This window comes from Leptidea sinapis, chromosome 24 (assembly GCF_905404315.1).
Source record: "Leptidea sinapis chromosome 24, ilLepSina1.1, whole genome shotgun sequence".
NCBI lineage: Eukaryota > Metazoa > Arthropoda > Insecta > Lepidoptera > Pieridae > Leptidea > Leptidea sinapis.
Genome location: NC_066288.1, coordinates 1,398,748 through 1,417,890, shown reverse-complemented (window position 1 = coordinate 1,417,890; position 19,143 = coordinate 1,398,748). Strand labels below are relative to the sequence as shown.

Sequence of the window (19,143 nt, the reverse complement as noted above, 5' to 3'; positions counted from 1 at the left end):
TTTAAACAAGCTACAAACTAGCGAATTTTTTAAATTTGACATACGATCTTCGATCTTACACTTGTAGCACAGAAGGCCGGAGAAAAAGGAGTGTCTTTTGGCCTTTATATGGAACAAGACTGTCCAAATGGTTGGATTAAAGTGAATATGATGCATTAAAATTATAAATTATGACAAAAAATGATAAAAAATTATACATATTATGAAAGTACGAGAGCGAAGCCAGTCGACATTATTACGTCATCGAAGGCTCATTTTAATTCCGAATACTGGGAAACCTAACACCTAAAGGAATAATCTATACTTTACAATACTGACACAGTAACACTTAATCAGTTTGTACGTGGTGCGTCCTTTCGTAGGCAATCATCAATTAAACATCCTCACAAGTTTAATAATGAAATGATATTCACAGGTGTTAGTGATGAGTGAGTACGTTTGATGAAGAACATCGGGTGTCCAACATGCAGGGGCTACAAGCCGCCAAGGAAAAGGCGTCCGGCCTGTTTGCCAGCAAATCCCTTGGCCTCAAGTAAGTGTCTTTTGATTGGACAATAATCCAGCGATCTACTCCTTAACTTATTATTAAATTGAATCTTTTAACGTATGATTTAAATAATAAATGGTCCTGCGTGTCTCACTTGGGGTTCATGTTGTTGGAAGACCAGGGAACTATATGAGGACTAAGGAAGATAAGAACCCATACTGTTACGTGTCTTGAATGATGATTTTATTTAGATTGGTTGTTACCATAACATGAACTTAATCAACTGCAAAACTAAGTGTTAGATGAGTCACTTCTACAGCATACAGCAGTGTTAAAAACAAAACATTCGAGTAAAGGACGTAACAGACAGTGACACCTCAAATATGTTTTGTAAATCTACAAACAATCAGCTGTTATAGTTATATTATACTAGCTGACCCGACAGACGTTCTTCTGTGCATAATAAATAAAAATCTGTTGTTTATGAAATTGTCAATAATATTTCATAATATCAAGAATTATTTCGTAAAATATGTTGCTCCCTGTTGTTATGGTGAACTTGTTTCACAGAAGAACTATCAAAGCGTGCGTCAATAAATTCTCTCATAGAAAATATGTCCATACAAAACAAATATTGAAAATAAAAATAATAATTGGTACCAAATCGAAATAAAAACTATCCTATCTCTCAAGTTGGACTAAACTGAACTCCATGAAGAAATCCCCATTAAAATCCGTTCATTAGTTTAGGTGTCCATCGCGGACAAACAACGTGTCACGTAATTGATATATATTAAGATGTACGTGGCAAGCGTCTCCGGAGTTACGATAACTAATTATTTATTATCCATTTATTTATTGCCGTTATATAGAAAATCGTCTGCTACCTCATCTGTTGTGTGTTGAAGAGCTACCAGATTTTGAGACCTCAGTGTGACACTAACATCCACCATCTGATACCATTAATCTCTAGTTATCACTTAACCGTCAGTCATTCACTCAAGCAATATATTATTATATTTTTAAATCAAATCGAATTACAATCACTTTATTTATGTAGATCAATGAAATGAATATTATCATAATTATGTTTAAATCAAATCAAATTAAAATTACTTTATTCATGTAGTTCAAATAACACTTATAAATATTAAGACTTTTTCATTTTACCATTTATTACCACTTCGGAAAATTTGAAAAGAGGAAAAAAAAACCGTTCCTCCAGATTTTTAAGCGGCAAATCGCCCGTGCGAAATCGAAGCACGTCATCAAAATCAGCGTACCTTTCCAGTTACCCGACTGGAACACGCAAGTTCTGGTCGATGTCGAAAGCAGCTCTTGGAAACATCAACCACCCGTCTCCGCCGCTGCTGCACGACAGGAATGATGACCCATACGACAAAAGAGAAATCCGATCTTCTGTGTGCTCTTTTTGCCTCCTCAACTCGACTCTTGACGACAACGGAAAAACACCGCCGACTATCCTGCGGTGTCAGAGCTCTATGCCTGAAATACAGTTCAGACAGAAAACTGTTCGGCAAGCTCTATTTTCGAGAGGAAGCCCAGCGGGCCGGATGGCATTTCTTCAATCGTGCTAAGAACCTGTGCTCCTGAGTTGACGCCAGTGCTAACGCGTTTATTCTGCGTTCCTGACTCTTAAAAGTCAACCCTTGTCAATCCGATTCAAAAAAAGGGAGACAGTTCGGATCCGGAAAAGTACATGCCTATAGCTATTACCTCCCTGCTCTCCAAAATCATAGAGAGCATAATTAACCGCCAGCTCTTGGTATACCTAGAAGGTCACCAGTTGATCAACGACCGACAGTACAGCTTTCGCCATGGTCGGTCGGCAGGTGATCTCCTGGTATACCTAACACATAGATGGGCGGTGGCTTTCGAAAGGAAGATAGAATACCCCAAGGCTGTGTCCTACACTGTTTCTTCTGTATGTCAATGATATGTTCGAGACCTCCAACATACATTGCTATGCAGACGACAATAGTGGTGATGCCTTATATACAGACCTTGCAGGAACCTTGTCCAATTTATCTCCGAAGAGACTCAATTTTGCGCGTTTACCACAAAAAAAACCCCATCCTTCGTATCACAGCACTTTGACAACACCTCCCTTCAAGCCTCGCTAAGTATCGGAATACTGGATCTCTAAATCCCAAGCCATTACCGATTCTGCGGTCACCTAGAGGGCAAAGTCAAATTGGCTGCAAAGAAGCTGGGCGTCATAAATAGAGCTAGTCAATAACTTCAAGCCCGCCCACATTCTAGCGCTCTACAAAGCGCAAGTCCGGCCACACAAAGAGTATTGCTGTTATATCTGGTCTGGCGCACCCCAGTATCAGCTCGATCCATTTGACCGCGTGCAACGCAGAGCAGATCAAATTGCAGGGGTCCCAGTGCTCTATGTACGGCCTTATCACCTGGCGTTGCGTAGAATTGTGTGGCTTCTACCGCATTTTTCACGGGGAGTGTTCCGAAGAGCTCTTTCACTTGATTCCTGCCGCCGAGTTGAACTCGGCACCGTCGCACAACACGCCACAAATTAGGATATCATCCCCACCATCTGGTTGTGTGGCGATCCTCCACAGTGCGGTTTCAAGGAGCTTTCTTCTACGAAATACAAAGCTGTGGAATGAGCATCCTTGTGCGGTATTTCCGAGACCTGGGTACGGCACGGGTACCTTCAACAAAAGTGCGTACACCTTCCTTAAAGGCCGGCAGTCACCACTTAACACCAGGTGCTCTCCTTTGTCCTCCTCCTTTCTTCCATAAAACAATAAAAATATTGAAATTTTTAATGTTTCAAGATTCAAAATATTTTTTTAATATGGTTACGACAGGCACTGTGTGATGACTGTATGAATGTCACACATAATTATTTATTATATTATACGTATTTTGGACAATCTAAACCACGGCTGTGCTAATTTCTCCTTATTCCTAGTGAGAAAAAATGGCTAGAAAGTCATTTAAACTCTTTTACAATTATTTTAATTACAATGTGTTAAATATATGTAAAGTGATGCAACAAAAATAATCAACAATCAAATTATTTATTATGAAATATAGAATTTCAATAATTTATGAAGTAATATTATAATATAACAGGCCAAACCACAGACAAACTTATTGCCATAGTATATATTGTGAAACTTTCACAACCTTACAAATAAACTTAGTATAAAGTTACACCTTGTGAATAAACCAAGAATATGCAAAATGTTTACAAATAGACATTTTGCTTGTGATTGGTTTATTCGGACGTATAACACTTCCCGCGATTATTTGCAAGGCTGCTTGACTTGGGAAAACTTTTTTATTCTAAGAATTATCATTGTATTGTCAGCGATATGGTCAACATTTTGCATATTCTTGGTTTATTCTAAGGTATAAATTTATGCCAAGTTTATTTGTAAAGCCGCAAATATAAATATAATAATACAAGTTTATATAGACATACTCCTTCGTATAACATTTTTGTGAAAATTTATATTTCGCAGGTATATTTTTACTGTATTAAGAACAACTTTATGGAGCTATGTGTCAAAACATTTTAAATCATTTTTTTTTAATGAAAATAAGGGACAAGACGAGCAGGACGTCCAGCGGATGGTAATTGATACGCCCTGCCCATTACAATGCAGTGCCGCTCAGGATTGTTGAAAAACCCCAAAAATTTTGAGCGGCTGAGCTGAACTACAACTGCGCTCGTCACCTTGAGACATAAGATGTTAAGTCTCATTTGCCCAGTAATTTCACTAGCTACGGCGTCCTTCTGACCAAAACACAGTAATGCTTTCACATTACTGCTTCACGGTAGAAATAATTTTATCATGACTTGTCTCTCATCTTTTTACCGCGAAGAAAACACAAAAGTAACAAATGAAATAAAACGACAAAAATAGCAACATAAAAATTTATCACACGTCATCAAAATTAATTGGACGTCAATATTTCTCCGATAGCGACATACACTAGGAAATTGGACAAAGGGAACCCGGGGAAGTGGGAGATCAAATCAGGGAGTCGGGGCTGCTAGTTTATCGATAACATTGACAGAAGGATAATACGCGTTGCAATAGAAATGAAATGAAACAGGGCGAGTCGAGCAGGCCGGAAACGACGCGACATCTTAACCTTATTACAATTAGTTTGATTTTAATTTTTAAAAACAAAAATATGTTAGTCAACAACTACGTGTAGGTACTTATGTGTTATTTTAATCCGAGAAATTAGTGTATAGCTAATTTTAGTACATTGCTAAGAAACATTAAAAAAAAATATTTGATTAACATAATTTATATTCAGCTATAGTTTATACTATATTGACTATTTTATGAATGAGGTCAGGAGGACCCTTGAATGTTTTGAATTCTAGTCTTTTTGAAGTGAAAACTTCTTTAGTGGCGTTGAGCACTTTTCTTGGGATGGGTATAAAATATTAAACTCGCGTCAGGACATATGACCTGATCGAAAATTCGTAAAACAGCCATTGAAATTTTGGATGTAAGTTGATTTTTCTAAACTTTTTAATGTAAAATAATTGTAATAGTTCTGAAGTGTTACATTTTTTATGTAATATAAATTGTCATTTTTGTGTACGATAGACGCAATAAATGAATATTGTATTTAACCATATAAATACTAGTACATTTGTACTGATAAATAAAGCAATTCGTGCGAAATTATTCCCTAACCATTCCAAAATATTTAAAAATGGACAAAATTGAATGTTCACAATACCGGCACTCCCGAAGGGCAACTATTATTTTTTTTAACAAGAAGGTGTCAAGAAGACACCAGCACTGATAGTCAGAGAGTCAAGTCGGAAACCGATCTAGAGTACTTTGCTTGACCATTTAGTTTATTTCATATATTTTTTAGTAGTCACTACTTGATTTATTTTTCATCAGTATACAATTATACATTAATCAAACATCAAAGTAGTAAAAAATTTGTATCCTCATCATTCCTTGATAGGAGTGTCAATTTATAGTCTTAAAGTTGATGAAAATCACGGTTAAAGTTTCCGTTACACAGTCGACACTAGCTTAAATATGAATTACTAATAAAGGCATAAAAGGCTTTTATTTTCTCAAAATTTATCCTTTAGAATACTTTTTAATGTCATTTCTAATATACTAAATACTACTACCGCTTTAGAAACAAATAGCACTCCGAGAGAGAAGAAGCGGTGCAAGAAACTCTCCCAGCAAATAAGGGCAAACATTAACATCGTTCGATAACAAGCATGTCTTTGTAATGTATAGCCGCGGTTTAGTAAATCGAGTGTAGTCCATACATAATGCGATTATTTCGGTAGCGGTTGGCAACACAACTCACAACTGGCAACCCTAGACAGACGACTGTTCAGACCTGATAACAAACAGACATGATCCGGATTAGTGTCGTCATGCGAGCGGCCCACTTCGATTCTCTCGACTTAGCTGAGACACAAATATGAAATCTGTAGTGAATTTATATCTTCTTAGCCTGCTTTTTGTTTTGTTGCCGTATATACTATTATAAACGATAAATAAATAATAGACAAATCAACATTACGGGTTTTAAAATGCACAGGTATAGAAAAAATTAACCTCAGTCAGCTTGTTGTTTGGTCTAAATAGTCTTCCAAATGGCTCTATCGTCATTATTAAGACTAACTTACGGGGCTACGATCAGATTTTTAGGTCACATTTTATTTTAGCACCTTAATTCCAAATTTAAATTTAAAAAATTGAACACATAAAGCGAATCGAAGTCATTTTAAAACAAAATTAAGACTGACACAAAGTTTGTATGTAAATTTTAATCGCACTCAAAATAGTCATTATCCAAAAAGAAAAAAATTTAAAAATATCTTCTTTTTATTACAATAAAGGACGAGACGAGCAGGACGTTCAGCTGATGGTAATTGATACGCCCTGCCCCTAACAATGTAGTGCCGCTCAGGATCCATGAAAAACCCAAAAATTCTGAATTCACTTCAACTGCGCTTGTCACCTTGAGACATAAGGTGTGTGTTAAGTCTCATGAGATGTTAAGTCTCATTACCCCGGTAATTTCTTTAGCTACGGCCCACTTCAGACCGATGCCCAGAGATGTTTACACATTACTGCTTCGCGGCAGAAATAGCGTCGTTGTGGTACCCATAATCTAGCCGGTATCCTGTGCCTTTATGCTCTTTAATAAACACAATTTTTTTAGTTGGTTGGTAAACAACAGCGTCCATTACGTCATATGTCGCTGATCCAGTTTATTTTAACTTTGGGCTCTGGACACATTGGCAATTGAAACCATGCAGTAAATGCTTCACTGGTGATGGTTCATCAAACATTCATCAATGGTGTGCTACCTAATGCCAACTACATATTTCATCTGCTGGCCAATGCAAGTATAGTAATATTTTTTTATTTTTTTTTTATTCTAAAAAATAAGGTATACTAAAAATACTGTATTTCTTCTTGATTATCTGACCATGATTTGGATATAAGGCCAAAGTACCAACCCGTTTTTTAAATATTATTAATAAAATTTTCAAGTAAATGTACTGTGTTGAAAGTGGTCAAAATAATATTGTAACAGTCCGTTAAGCGATTGGAATTTCAAATAGATAAAATATACCGTATACACCTTTCTGTACCTCTGACAACATGCGTACAAAATTTCATGCTGATCGATTGAGCAGATAATTGAATTTAAAATCGCATGATATTATAAATAAAATGACATTATAATTCATAATAATAACCGAAAAATCACTAAAAGGCTATACATAAGTGCGCGCGATGCCTAAGGCTTAAGCTCATAAATTGCGTAGCGAGAGAAAGGGTGGCCGGTTCATTATTTAGTCCGTTTAAATCACTAAGTCCTTAAAAGACATTAGCAGGCTTTGTAGCGTTATCGCAATACACAAAAGAGATTTAGAACGAGCTGAAGGGGCGCGTGGCGCATCCCGTCAATTATGACTTTATACGGAGGTAGTACTCGTTAATATAATGAAGATTGAATTCTGAAATTAGTTGTTTGACTTAATGGAAGTGATTATTGAAATAGGAGACGGATATATACGAACAACATATCTTACATCTTTTATATATCTACATAGATGCGACAGCTTTGAACACGTCGAAAAAATAGGTGCAACTGTTTACGTCTAATTTATATTGCGAGTGTAAGACGTAGCTTTCATACACACTTAAGTAATAAATTGCCCTGTTCTCATGCATCGCCTTACAGCAAAGTACTCTTTAAAGCCGTATAAATTATCTAATGTATTTTATATACCTAGTCTTGCCATACATAATGAAACAAAGAAAAAAAAATCTATTGCAAATAACATTTATTACTTTGACAGTGTGTTAGTTTAATACATAAATATAAAATAATTTAAAAAAAAGCACATTCGAAGTGGTCTCCATTGGCTGCAATACATCCCTTTAAAAATTGAGGCCAGTTATCAATATAAGCACGCACTCTTGCCATGGGAAAATTCTTCACTCCCAATCGTACGGATTGTTTTAGGGACTTCAAATTATCATGGCGTTTGGAGCAAGCCGTACTCTCTAAAACTGACCATACATCATAATCATGCTGATTAAGATGACAGCCAGTCTTCAGCTCTGATGAAGTCCGAAACGTTCGTGTCCAACCAAGAGTGCGTAGACCGAGCTTTATGACCCGGCGCCGAGTCTTGCTGGAAGGACTATTCTTGGTTATTGAACATGGTGTAGTTAAGGGGCTTCTTCACTACCTTCTCAAGAATGGTATCTTGATACACTTGTGCCGGTGTTTTGATACCTTTTTCACAAAAGTATGGCTCAGTCACTCCTTAGTACCTAATACCCCACCAAACATTCACTGAAGTCGGATAGTGCCCACGTTTCACTGTGTCGCCTAATTGGGAAGTTATCTCAGAGCTTTGAACATAAATATGATCATTTTGTTAGTTCAAATGTTGCACATTTGTAAAAATTATCTCATCCCTAAACAAAATTTTTCTTTTACCTCCCTACAGTAGTTGTTTAAATTTTACCACACTATTCGTTTTTTAAATTATCAGTTAATTACCAGTGGGAGGCTCCTTTGTACAGGATGCCGGCTCGATTATGAGTACAACAACGGCGCCTATTTAGCCATACACCGTCAAGTTCGCTGCTAAGTTGACGGTGAACTTGATCATGGGTGGCTGGCAGTAGTCAGTGCGATTGACTGGACTAATGACACTTAACACCGGATGTCACCTTATTAACTGTTTGCTATAAAAACAATAGAATTTGTATTTTATTCAAGCATTATGGTGATTTGCGAACCATACAAATTAATTAAACAGTATACTTTCACCTCAATATTTTTGCTCACATTCGAAGTATAACGAGGGTAGTTCTAAATATAACAGCACTCACGCTAATTGTTTCCGCCATTTGAATATTGCCTGCTACAATTACTGGATTGGTCCAGACTCCAGCTTACGGACCCCTAAATTAATTGCTCAGCGACACTTTGTCTTATTTTTCATTGTTTTGGAATGAAAGTATACGAATGGAATGATTTTCTTCAATAAATATTGAACAAAGTTAAATACTCGAAGTATAAAAGTAAATTAATTTTTATTTGACAAGGTACATTTTTGTTTATTCGTTTATTTTTTTAATGCTTCTCAAAGATATAACCAAGCGAAATCTATAATGATATAATTTATATGTGTCACAAGATTTAATGAGGTGTCAGATTAATAGTAGTTTTAGGTTAATACGAGTACTGTAAATTTAGTTTTATTGTAAGTAGTATAGTTAGTATTATAATTATTATTGTTAGTATCATCTTTCCACGAGAGCTGCTGCCGGCAGACTGTACTCATGAAATTTGTAAAGGCGAATTAAAAAATATAAAGATATATTTATAACTCACTGACCCGGCAAACGTTCTTTTGCCATATAAATGATTTTTTAGAGTAAGACCGTTTCTTAGACATTGCAACATTCCTTTATTTTTCTAAAATATTTATTTTTCTAAAATAAACGTAGCCTAATTTACTCATTATTACATCAGCTACCTGCCAATAAAAGTCCCGTCAAAATCGGTCCAGCCATTTCAGAGATTAGCCGGAACAAAGAGACAGACAGATAAAAATTTTACAAAATGTAATGTTTTCGTATGTACCGTATATGTATGCATATACATGTAGTAAAAATTGGTTATTTCAATATTTCAAACAGACTCTTCAATTTTATTTATATGTACAGATTGTTTTATTACTAACACTAATTAACTTTCGTAGTAAAGAAAATTGTCCTGAACGAATTAACGAGTATTTCAATCGGTTTTAAATAGTAAGTTTATCTGATGGCGATCGTATAAACAAATCAACCAAATAAAATTAAGAACCTGGAAAAGCTCCCCAGCCTTTCTTAAATACTGATTTATTGCATTTTAGTACAATGTTGGGTCGCTCATCGTAAGTAAATCCTTTTATGTTTTTGTACTGATCACTGCAAGACAAATAAACGGACGGCATGCAATGTCTTAATTTAAAAAAGACTATAAAAAAGCAATCGCTGAATAATAATCTATTCGATAAGTGAAAAATGTGTCTTGACCCATTCGTGTATCCAAGGAGACAATAATCTCTGGAAGGTTTGAAGACGAATATATATATATATATATATATGTATGGGTGAAGTTAATAATAATATAATATCCTCAATTTACAGTTTTGTCTGTTCGTCACATCCTGTGGGAGCGTGGCATAAGCGGATATTAGTTTACTTTGATATCATTGTTGAAGTGAGCGCACGTGATAAGCTTATTGTATAGGAAATAACTTCCGTATTCTTGTTTTGTTCGTGTAGCAATATTTAAGCGATTTATTTGAAAATTAACTTTTTTACAAATATAAGCGTATATTGCATTGCAGGTAGTGTTGTAAAGGAAATAATAGCAGATTTTAATGGATGTATTAGTAGATGTTAGATTTTTTTGTTATGATAATAAGGGACGAGACGAGCAGGACGTTCAGCTGATGGTAATTGATACGCCCTGCCCATTACAATGCAGTGCCGCTCAGGATTCTTGAAAAACTCAAAAATTCTGAGCGGCACTACAAATGCGCTCGTCACCTTGAGACATAAGATGTTAAGTGTCATTTGCCCAGTAATTTCACTAGCTACGGCCGGCGCCCTTCAGACCGAAACACAGTAATACTTACACATTACTGTTTCACGGCAGAAATAGGCACCGTTGTGGTGCCCATAATCTAGCCGGCATCCTGTGCAAAGGAGCCTCCCACTGGTAGATACATTGATGACTGTTTCAAATATAACATTTTTATGTACTGGTTGGCTTGACTTAATACTTGGCGAAGTAATTTGTGCTCTAGCTTGAGATTGCCAGTAAGACCATTAACAATTAAATAAATACAAATTTCTCCATCCTCGTGTTCGTCTCTGTATAGCCTAAGAATTACTTTAGAATGTACCAAACTGTTATGTCAATTTATATAAATATTAAATTGTTAGCAACATATTATTATAATATAACTCTACCACATGTATCTGATTGACAGTTGGTGTCACGTTACGTTGTTAATTGGCTCATTTGCTTGTTGAAATGTTTGCCTCGAAGCTGTTTGGTGAAATTTTAATGAAGCGGTAAGTCCTTTGTGGTTCCGTAGCGGTATGACGGTCAATTAGCACCCCTCAGCTCCGGAGTATCATAACCATTATGTATTTGTATGATATTAGGTATGATTGTATTGAATTCATTCAAATCAGGATCTTGGATCTTCAAAAAAAATTTGGGCTGCGAGTTTCTTTTCAGTTCTTCTCCCCTTGTCAAAGCCCCTTTTACAAACTGAATTAGCTTCATTACATTTACCAAGTGTTGTAGCAGTATGTTATATTATTGTCACTCTCTATCGTAAATAAGTATATTTATATTTTATTATTTTTTAATTATCCACGTTTGTCAAAAAAATTATCAGTTAATATTATTATAAAACTACAACAGATTAATTTCAAAGTTTTGTTATATTTAAAGCTTCATAATTAATAATATGATTCAAATATATTTCATATTCTCAATGTACGTTAAAAATCTATTTAAATAATTAAGAAGACAAATATTACTAAAATACTTTAATAGTGGCGAGTGAAGCACTTCACGTGTTCTAATATAGATCAAATTGTAACACGTTTGAGAGAAGGATCTTGTACCTTGTGATAGCAGTGGCTGTTTGATTGTAATGTCGTGATCAATAGATGAGGTGCCTCTGTGTCTGGGTGTGTGTCGGCAGCCAGACGCCACCACGGCTGGCAGCGAGCCCCGCGCGGCGCCAGGGGGTCCACTGACTATCCATCTCACAAACAAACCGTTCAATATCTCTTATTTAACGACATCAGGGCTTGGTTCTAAGATAAACATTATACTTTAATATGTGAGATCGAAAAATTTAACGTTTTCAGAATATATTAGTGAGATTTACACGGTTATAATACATTTCCATAAAGCTTTTCTTACATGGGAACACGTGTAGTTATAAGTTAACTTTAACAGTATTAATTCATAACAATAATTTATCTCTTTATCACGACGTTTCTCAAGTTGAAAAAGCCTATTCACAGGAAAGTATCTAAGCAATTTGTTATTTTTTAAATTTTTTCCTTCACTCTGGAATTAAATATACAAATTAAATTTGGAGCTATTAAATTAGAGTTGAACAAAAATAACAATATTTATAGATGATACGTTATCGGACTATTAGCTTAATTAATTAGCATAATCTCTAAAGCGAGTTCGAATACCATTTCGTGCATATCTTTTGGTACAAATTAAATTTGAAATTGCACTATGATATTGTAACAGTAACTACTTTATGTACAGTGTTCCTCCGGGGTGGGACCGCCACCACAACTTAATGTGGTACAAAACATCACAACTTATGCGTGTATCTACTGCTGTATGTCAGTAATATAATTACAATTCTCACACAGTGCAGAATGCTATTTAATTGATTGAGTTATATATTTGTGCTTCGCTATTGGCCGTTTTGGGATGCGTTGTGACTAAAATCTTACTATCACATACAACGTACCGTATACCATCACATTTCTATATTGTTTGCTATACACAAAGTCTTCGAGAAGTTGATACATCACTATGTTTATTTATCCTTAAAACATAGTATATCCTAGATCAACAACATGGCTACGTCACTGGTAAGTCAACTTTGTCAAATCTACTTGTTTTCACCTATTCAGTAGATCTGTTTCCAAATAAATAAATATCATTTTTCATATATTGTGGAAAATCTGTTCTAACCCTTAAATGTAAGATTTATAGAATTCTCTTATTATATTGTTTTCTGTTACCCAAATTGTATGAAGTCATGGCAAATATGTCCATCTAATTAAAAATTTGCTCACTCATACAAATATAAAACATCAAGTTAATTGAACACTATAATGAGAAACCTATGAAAGGACATGGATTTAATTAGCGACGGCGCGGTCGCTCGGGTCCGGACAGTTGCAGCGGGGCGGAGTCCACCAACATTAATCCTACTTCAAAGGACACTCTGAAATTACAAACTCCCATTAATGAATACCGCCAACAAATTTTTAATCAAGCGCGCGATACTATTCCCAGAAATTAATTAATAACTTTGTAACTCTACCTCCGCTCGGAAATCGAGATTATTGTAATATTTCACTGAACAGTACAGCGGTGATGATGAAAAATTTATACAGAAATATATAAATTAAAATATTATCAATATGTTTGTAGTGATCGAGGTCTGTTTTATGTATTCGAAGCTTTACAATTTTATTAAGTTGGCATAAAGATACGGCTGCTTATGCCGCAAAAAATGTATATTTAGCAAGATAATAAAAATTTATTGTATGTTTTCGATTGACCTAGAACTATGAAATTTGGCAAGTAATACCATCTCATGCTACATATATAGGAAAATGTCTGAAAACTATACATTTATAAATAAATATCAAGAAAAACAAACGGCGTGGTGGTGCTGTTTTTCAAGTATCGTACGGTAGAGCTTCATTGGCACAAGCTTAAACATATTTTAAATTATTTTTATGATAAATAGTTTTCAAATGTTGCGTACACGCAATGTTTTTATGTAAAAAACATATGAAAGACATTCCTACCACCACTAATATATATTATAATATGTTCTCCTGGTGTCTATGTAGTAATACGTCGTGCAGTTGGAGTCAGAATATATTAAGGTATATTCGCGCCATACTTAAGACTTATTATGCTTCCTATCTCATCTCCCATGTTAAATATTATGAATTGATGTGACTTAAGACTTAAGACTTATTATGGTTCCTATCTCATCTCCCATGTTAAATATTATGAATTGATGTGACTGCTCTTTTTACTGTCGCTTTTTCGTTTCATAGACTTTCAAATCACAACGATGATAAAGAAGTTTTCACTTCAATAGTATGCATATTTCTGTCTCATTCTTTGCCGGCTTCATCATACACATTTTTGTATTTGTGTCTCTTACCTGTAGTTTTTCCGTTGCATTCGGTTTGAAATCACAATGATTCTAAAGAAGTTTCACTTCAAAAACCTCTTTCCCTTTTTTATAATTAACCTAATAATATGCAAGGAATCCTCGGTGGGCGAGTCCGACTCGCACTTGGTTCTTTTCTAATACATCGCCTAACAGATTTCACGCTCAATAGAATATCTGTGACTTACTGAACGAAACAGAGTTCCATTTTAAAAATTAGTACAAGATTTATATAATTAACTAGAAATGATTTTTTTATTTAGCTCGCCTAAATAAATACTACGAACGAATTGATTTGTAGATTGTATAATGTGACAGATACAGTAGATGCAGAAGTGTTATTAATAAGAGGGGTGAGTGCCACTAAAATATTGTTATTTGTGGAGATGTCTGGCGCCAGGCTGTGGCCAGACATGGAGGCGTCTTGTCCTGTGTCTCATGTAGGCAGGAGACGTTACGAGAAAACTTGAAACAGTTATATTGTATCTATTTTTATAATTATTATACTAAATTTAATGTTTGCATGTGAAAAAGTTTACAATATTCATATTAACTTTTGAAGTAAAAACTTCTTTAGCTGCGTTGTGTTCTTTCAGGATAGAAAAACTTTTACGAAGGCGTCACCGACATGCAAATGTTCATTAATATCACCTTTAAAGAGAAAATAATTATGGACATGTTGAACCCAAACTCAGATAATTTGATTGTGAACCCGGGCGTTTAACAGCTGAGTCAGATCAGGTTCAATGAGCCATACGTTATCAACACAGATTATGAAATATTAAATTTTAATCATATTTTTCGGTTATAAACACAAACACTTTCCTACACGATTTGAAATTTTCTGACAGTAGGATCACTGGCTGCGTTTAAATAAATTTTTTCATAGATGAATAATTAAAGTAATCATAACAATATGAACGATGTTATGCTGATCTTGTGCTGTTTATAAAATCTAACATTGAAAAAGAGTTTGCACATGATAGTAAGTAATGTCGAGGATAAAAAGGTTTTGTAGACGAGTTATGAACTTTGCATTTGATTTGCGAGGAAATAAAACAGTAGTATAACATGGACATTTTTAACAATTTTAGCAAATTTGAAGAAATTGATAAACACACGAAAAAACAAGACCTGTTTCCCGCCGCTTTTTTTTTAATTTTACGACATTGATATTAGGTTTGGGCTCCAGACCTATACAGTCTACTATTAAATTAATTTTGTAATTTGTATATATATTTTTTTAATTTATTAAATAACCTACTGTATTTGAATTAAAATTTTAATATCTTTTATGTCTTAAAAAACCCATGAGGCAAATAAATTAAAGTTAATATTATAAAATAACAAATTCTATCTCTGAACTTTTTATTGTGTTTGGTTGTATGGCTCATTTTCTTTGCCTTAATATAGATACATTTATGAGTAGATCCTTTCTTGTGCACTTGTGCACAAAAATCGATTTTGTGCAGCCTATATTGTGCCCAAATAAGCAATTTCAGAGCATGAGAAGTGAAAAAAATATTCTTGATTCGTTTTGGTTTAACTGATGGATGGCCTCGTTGCCAATGTTCAAAGTAAAAAAATATTACGTCACAGAAGATTTTAAGCATATCAGAATAGAAGCAATGTCTAAAACACCGAGAACGAGTACCATAGTATTTATATTTATACTGTATTATATATATATATTTATACTCTAGCCGATATAAGTAGCGTTTGCTCATAATGCTCCCGGGCGGCTGAGGCGTGCAAATATTTGAGTTCGGCGAGATGTATTGATCAGAACATTACAGCTTACCCACACTCTAGCTGCCTTACGAACGATATTACTTGATACAGACTTAAGTCGAGTTAATATTAATATGGTCTAATAAGAGTTGTGAAATCCGACATGTTTCATTATAACAGTAGTGTGTTGGCACTTAGACAACTCTATAACATATTTTGCGTGTCAATTGACGAAACATATTGAATTATTAATAATATTATGTTGACATCTTAATTACAATGTTTCTTGGAAATAAAATTTCATTTCCTTTCGTTATATTAATACTATTATAGGGCCTGTGAGATTCCCAGTAACCGTGGGCGGCTGTCAGCTAGAGGCACGTTGTTCAAACGCCAAGCAGTAGTGAACTGGGCTACTGAAGCATAGCATAATTTACATCTTTCCTATATCTTACATACTTTTTTCTCTTAATTAAGTTGATAAACTTTATGTGGAAGTATATTTTAAAGCCTAACCTTAACATGTCGGTAACGCGAATTTTTATTTACTTTCCTCAAGGCTAAAAGCGTCTTAAAATGTTACGATGACACTTGAAAAGAAATTATAATACTATTATTATATTCTTAAATTCTTTTTTAGAAATTCTGATCTATTTGTTTATTTTAGTACATTAAATATGTGATGATAAATACTAATATTTCTGTCATTGTAATATATTTAGGGATCCAATGTCACGTAGTCTATCATTAAATTTCCGGTCCGTAACGAGATTACCGCTTGAACGCTCTGAAAGAACGTTTTAATACAAGCCTATTGTTTGCTATATGATGGTTATTTCAAAATATTGTAGCTTTAACCTATAGTACAGGAAATTTGAGGTTTAATATATATCCAGTTTAAGGAATATATCATACGATTTTTTTTGTTTATAGCGCGTTTTAATGTCGTGTATGTTTCAATCGGTTGATTGCCACAAAGTCCAGTTGCTAGTGATCATTTATTTATTTATTTATAGGACAACCAGTAGTTGTTACATTCTAATATGCTTAAAATATATTAATATTAACAAATAATGAGTTGAATGTACAACAAATTAAGGTGTCACAACATGCACAGTCTTTGCTTCCGTGACACCAAGAAAACAATTATATAAAATAAAGCAAAAATTATAAAATTAAGATACGAATTTGAAAAGAAGAAAAACAAAGAAGAAGAAGAATATTAATCATATTTTGGCGCCTAACAATCTCGTAATATTTTTTTTGAAAGCAGGTAAAGAATCTTTAAAAATATCTACTTCACCACAGATGGAGTTATAAGTTCTTGATAGACTTGATAGAGTTCGTGGTATGGGAGAAAATTGCTTGAGGTTAGTTTTGGCAAATGGCTGATGGAACAGGCCAGCTCCGACCTGCGCACTCCTTGGTACTCGGCGGGGAACTCGTAAGCTGATGGAGTGCACGTGTGATGGACAGTCGAACTGATTTCTAATTATTTTGTATAAAAATATTAGATCTAGCATTTGTGGTCGAACAGAAAGACTTTTCAAGTTAAAGTGTCTCAACTTATCGCAGTACGATGGCAATTGCTTATGTACCCCACAAGAAAAAGCAAGGTGCCATAAGAACCGTTTTTGAATGCGTTCAACTCTTAATTGGTGAATGTTGTATTGTATCATGCTTGAGTACTCACAAGAGGTCAAATTCAAATATTTTTATAACTTATTGAAAGTCAAAAACTACCCCCATTCCAAAACTCAGGTGAAGGGGCGCATTTCTCTAAACTTTGCTCTCAGTAATTCTTTAGGACCTAGGTTATGAATAGCATTAATAGCCCTCTTTTGCAGCACAAATATTGAATTAACATACCATAGGACATGGAAATAAATAAAGAAAACTAGTCGCGCCATATCTACGTCAGTTAATTCTAAGTTAAGTCTAATCTTTTTGACCTCGTATGCTGCAGAACTACGTCTGTTCGCCAATACTACAATATGAAGGCCCCATTCTAATTTGGAAACTAGAGTAATGCCAAAATATATATATATATATATATATATATATATATATATATATATATATATATTCCACCGATTTTATCACCGGTCCGTTAAACAAAACACTTGCGTCTACATACAAATATAAATACACACAAAAATATAATACAAAAAAAAATAGTCTCGTGCCAGATTTTGGCGAGACAACACGTCCTGAGGATGCCTCGTGTAGAGGCGAAACACGTGTCAAATTGTTTTAAAAACAAATATTGGCGGAATTAACACTAAAGAAAACTTAAATAATTTGTATAATTATGGATTTCCGCAAAGTATCGCCTAATTCAATAAACTTGCGTCTACATTTTTGACCTTTGGTATAGTAATATATAAAATATTTCGTTTTCTTGCTATTTAACATTAGATTAGCGCTGAACCCGTACATGATGTTAGATAGAATATCGCTTACTTCGTTATACATAACTTGGTTTCTTTTCACTTTGAATATCAGTGAAGTGTCATCCGCAAACACTACTACCTTATGTTATTTTTCTTTATGGTAGGAAGATTATTTATATAGATATGGAAGAAGAACGGTCCAAGAATAGACTCTTGTGGTATCTCCATACTGAGAGTCCCAGGAGATCTCGTGCCATTAACTTTGATCTTCACAATTCTATTGTTTAGATATGAAATCAGAAGATCGAGCGCAGTTCCTTTCATGCTATAGTGACATAGCTTCCTGACCTGCGTTGAATGTTGAACACAATCAAAACCCTTAGATAAATCACAGAAGATACCAATTCCAATTTCTATTTTTCTATATTTTTAAATAAATCACCCAACAACAAAATAAAAATTTCACAGTTTTGCAGTTCATTGCTAAAAAGATTGAGTCCTTTCCTATATTATCACATTCAGCTTGAGCCAAGCCAAGATAAACGACTATATCTAATAAAAATGAGATGTCGTAAAAGATTTTTAAAATATAATAAAAAGTTTAAGATTTATTATATCTGTTAAAGTCTCATCATATTATAAGACGAACGTACCGCGTCTGGATCAATTACGTCATCGCAAAGTTTAGTTGCGAGTGTCGCCGCCGTCGAGAGATTGGATTTTAGATAATGGCTCGGTAATCAGGCCGGTGATTTATCACGCTCGTATCTCAGCCTTCACTGTCCATTTACCAATCACCAACCCTTTGTTGACAACGTGGTGCCCAACGGGGGATGCGCACTCCGTGGATTGGAAATAAAAACACTGTTATTGTACAATCTATACAGAGAAATAAATCAAAATAAGAGCATTTTCCGTTTGATTTTTTAGAAATTATTTGAACTCCACTGTTGGACAGGTTATGTTATAGGGAG

The 19,143-nt window shown here is 34.5% G+C and overlaps 1 protein-coding gene across 1 annotated transcript in view; it reads left to right on the top strand.

The window, feature by feature from the left end:
• The window catches only part of LOC126971593 (vesicular glutamate transporter 1), an 88,678-nt gene that overhangs the window by 20,874 nt on the left and 48,661 nt on the right, over nt 1–19,143 (top strand). The window contains exon 3 of the mRNA XM_050817918.1: nt 416–532. Within this exon, the coding sequence (XP_050673875.1) occupies nt 465–532 (68 nt within the window). The 5' untranslated portion in view covers nt 416–464. The remainder of the gene's footprint in view (nt 1–415; nt 533–19,143) is intronic.